The 2,019-nt window shown below is 33.7% G+C and overlaps 1 protein-coding gene across 1 annotated transcript; it reads left to right on the forward strand.

Annotated features, from left to right (window-relative positions):
• Positions 1 to 6: 6 nt before the first annotated feature.
• On the forward strand, positions 7 to 2,015 carry LOC116349673 (the record flags this gene model as incomplete). Its single annotated transcript, XM_031781219.1, has 8 exons — positions 7 to 153; positions 406 to 734; positions 802 to 945; positions 1,021 to 1,096; positions 1,155 to 1,348; positions 1,446 to 1,590; positions 1,683 to 1,874; positions 1,935 to 2,015. Coding segments are annotated over exons 2-8 (1,080 nt in total), but the record flags the coding sequence as incomplete, so codon positions are not given.
• Positions 2,016 to 2,019: the final 4 nt, after the last annotated feature.

A 2,019-nucleotide genomic window follows, 5' to 3' on the forward strand; every position in this document is an offset into this window, starting at 1 on the left:
AGAATGTCTGGTGTTTTGTTCATTGTTACAATTCCAACGCAACAGGAGGAACAAAATCTGAACAAAGAAGTACATTTAAAACCGGAAAATAGTTCCAAAAATGAGAACACAAAACAAGACAGTGATAAGTGCAAAAATGGAGTATTCAAAATTGTAGATTTTTTGTTCATATTTTTTTTTCGATTTTTTTCGATTACAATAAAAAATTGATAATGCTAGTTTATTAAAGAGAAAAAAATACCGCCCGTCGACGATATTTTTTTCTTATTAGTTGTTAATATATATATTCACTGCAGACGGTTATGCAATCTGTGACGAATTAATTCAATATCATCTACATGTCTATATTTATACTCATAAATCATGTTTTTTCTACTTTTTATTTCATTTGAAAACATAACAAAGAATGGCCCAGAAGGTTTGCTGTGGGGAAGCGATGACTATGGAGAGTGTGCTGGATTGTTAAATATTGCACAAAATTCATCGATGGAATGTATTATGAACGAGCTATTTGAAAAACTCAACATTGATAATGCAGTTTGGCAGCTAACGAAAAATACAAAATACTATCAAATCACATTTTTTGTTGAAACAAATGCACGACACGAATTAATTTTATCCACACTAAATGAATGGGGCATCGGACAGCGAAATAATTCTTGCATGTCAATGATCCCGATTCCTATTTATAATCAATCGACAACGAAAACCGTTGAGCTTGACCCCAGAACAGAGTATGATTACAAAATCTTAAAATTATTATTATATGTTTTAAATGAGCTTTGCACATCCGATCTGAAGGTTAATAGCTGAGCAAAAACAAACGACATGGGATAAGTTTGTAAAATCGGCCCATGCCAGATACAATGTTGCTAAAATCGTGGAACGAGTCAAACGAGATGCAACGCTTACATTTGATTTTGTTACGCTTATCATTGTGGCTGGGTAAATTTTAAATCGCAGAACTGGCAAATAGCTATCAACTTTCATTCAATATAAAATTACCCATTTCACTTGTAGAATGTTGGCTTCATTTGGACTTATTGAAAATAGTACGACAACTTTAACATCGAGCATGCTCATATCACCGCTTATGGTATGACATTGGAATTTCGATTGCAGTTCATCAACTTAATTAACAATCATATTTTTAGGGGCCGGTGATTGCCACACTTTTTGGAATTGTCATCAAAGATCATGCATTAATTCGATTCGGTCTTGTAAATGAAGTTATTGGCATTCTATTGGCAACCGCCATTGGCTTCAGTTTTGGGTTGATTATATGCAGTTTGGATAGTGAATATGCTTATGGCTCAAAACGAGCTCTTACAACCGAAATGATTAGCAGGTGATGGTTACATTTAAATAATGATTAAAGTTAACTATTATAGGGTTGAGTATCAATTTATGCTCAATATTGAAACATTGAATTTTGACCATGATAGATGTGAACTGCATTCAGTGTTGATTGGTGTCTTTACTGCATCCTTTACTGGTGCGGCCGCAGCGATTTCCGTTTTGGGCGACAATGTCGGCTCTTTGGTCGGTGTAGCTATTTCAGTTTCTTTGTTACCACCTGCCGTCAATGCGGTAATTCAACATTATTTTAAGTCGATACAGTTTCCATTGAATAGCTTGACTATAATTTGCTCCAAATGCCATCGATTTTTTTCATGTAACAGGGAATCTTTTGTGCATTAGCTGTTTTATATAAATTGAATGAGAATGATGAAAATCTCTACAGTAAAGTGGTCACCACCAATTATTATTCAAATCACCAGTCAATTGAGCTCACTGTATATGGTGCAATTAGCATGCTATTAACGATTGTTAATGTTCTTTGTATTTTATTTGTGGGCGTTATCATTTTAAGAGTAAGTAAATATGCTGCCGTCCATTAATTAGAAATGATAATTTTTTATTTGTATTTTTAGATCAAAGAAGTATCACCTTTAACAAGAAATCAGAGTCAATTGTGGAAGCACGACATAAAAGTGGCGCGTGATTATAACAGAAAAT

The sequence above is a fragment of the Contarinia nasturtii genome, unplaced genomic scaffold (genome assembly GCF_009176525.2).
Source record: "Contarinia nasturtii isolate CC-2019 unplaced genomic scaffold, AAFC_CNas_1.1 Cnas_scaffold_3110, whole genome shotgun sequence".
In the NCBI taxonomy this organism is placed as follows: Eukaryota; Metazoa; Arthropoda; class Insecta; order Diptera; family Cecidomyiidae; genus Contarinia; species Contarinia nasturtii.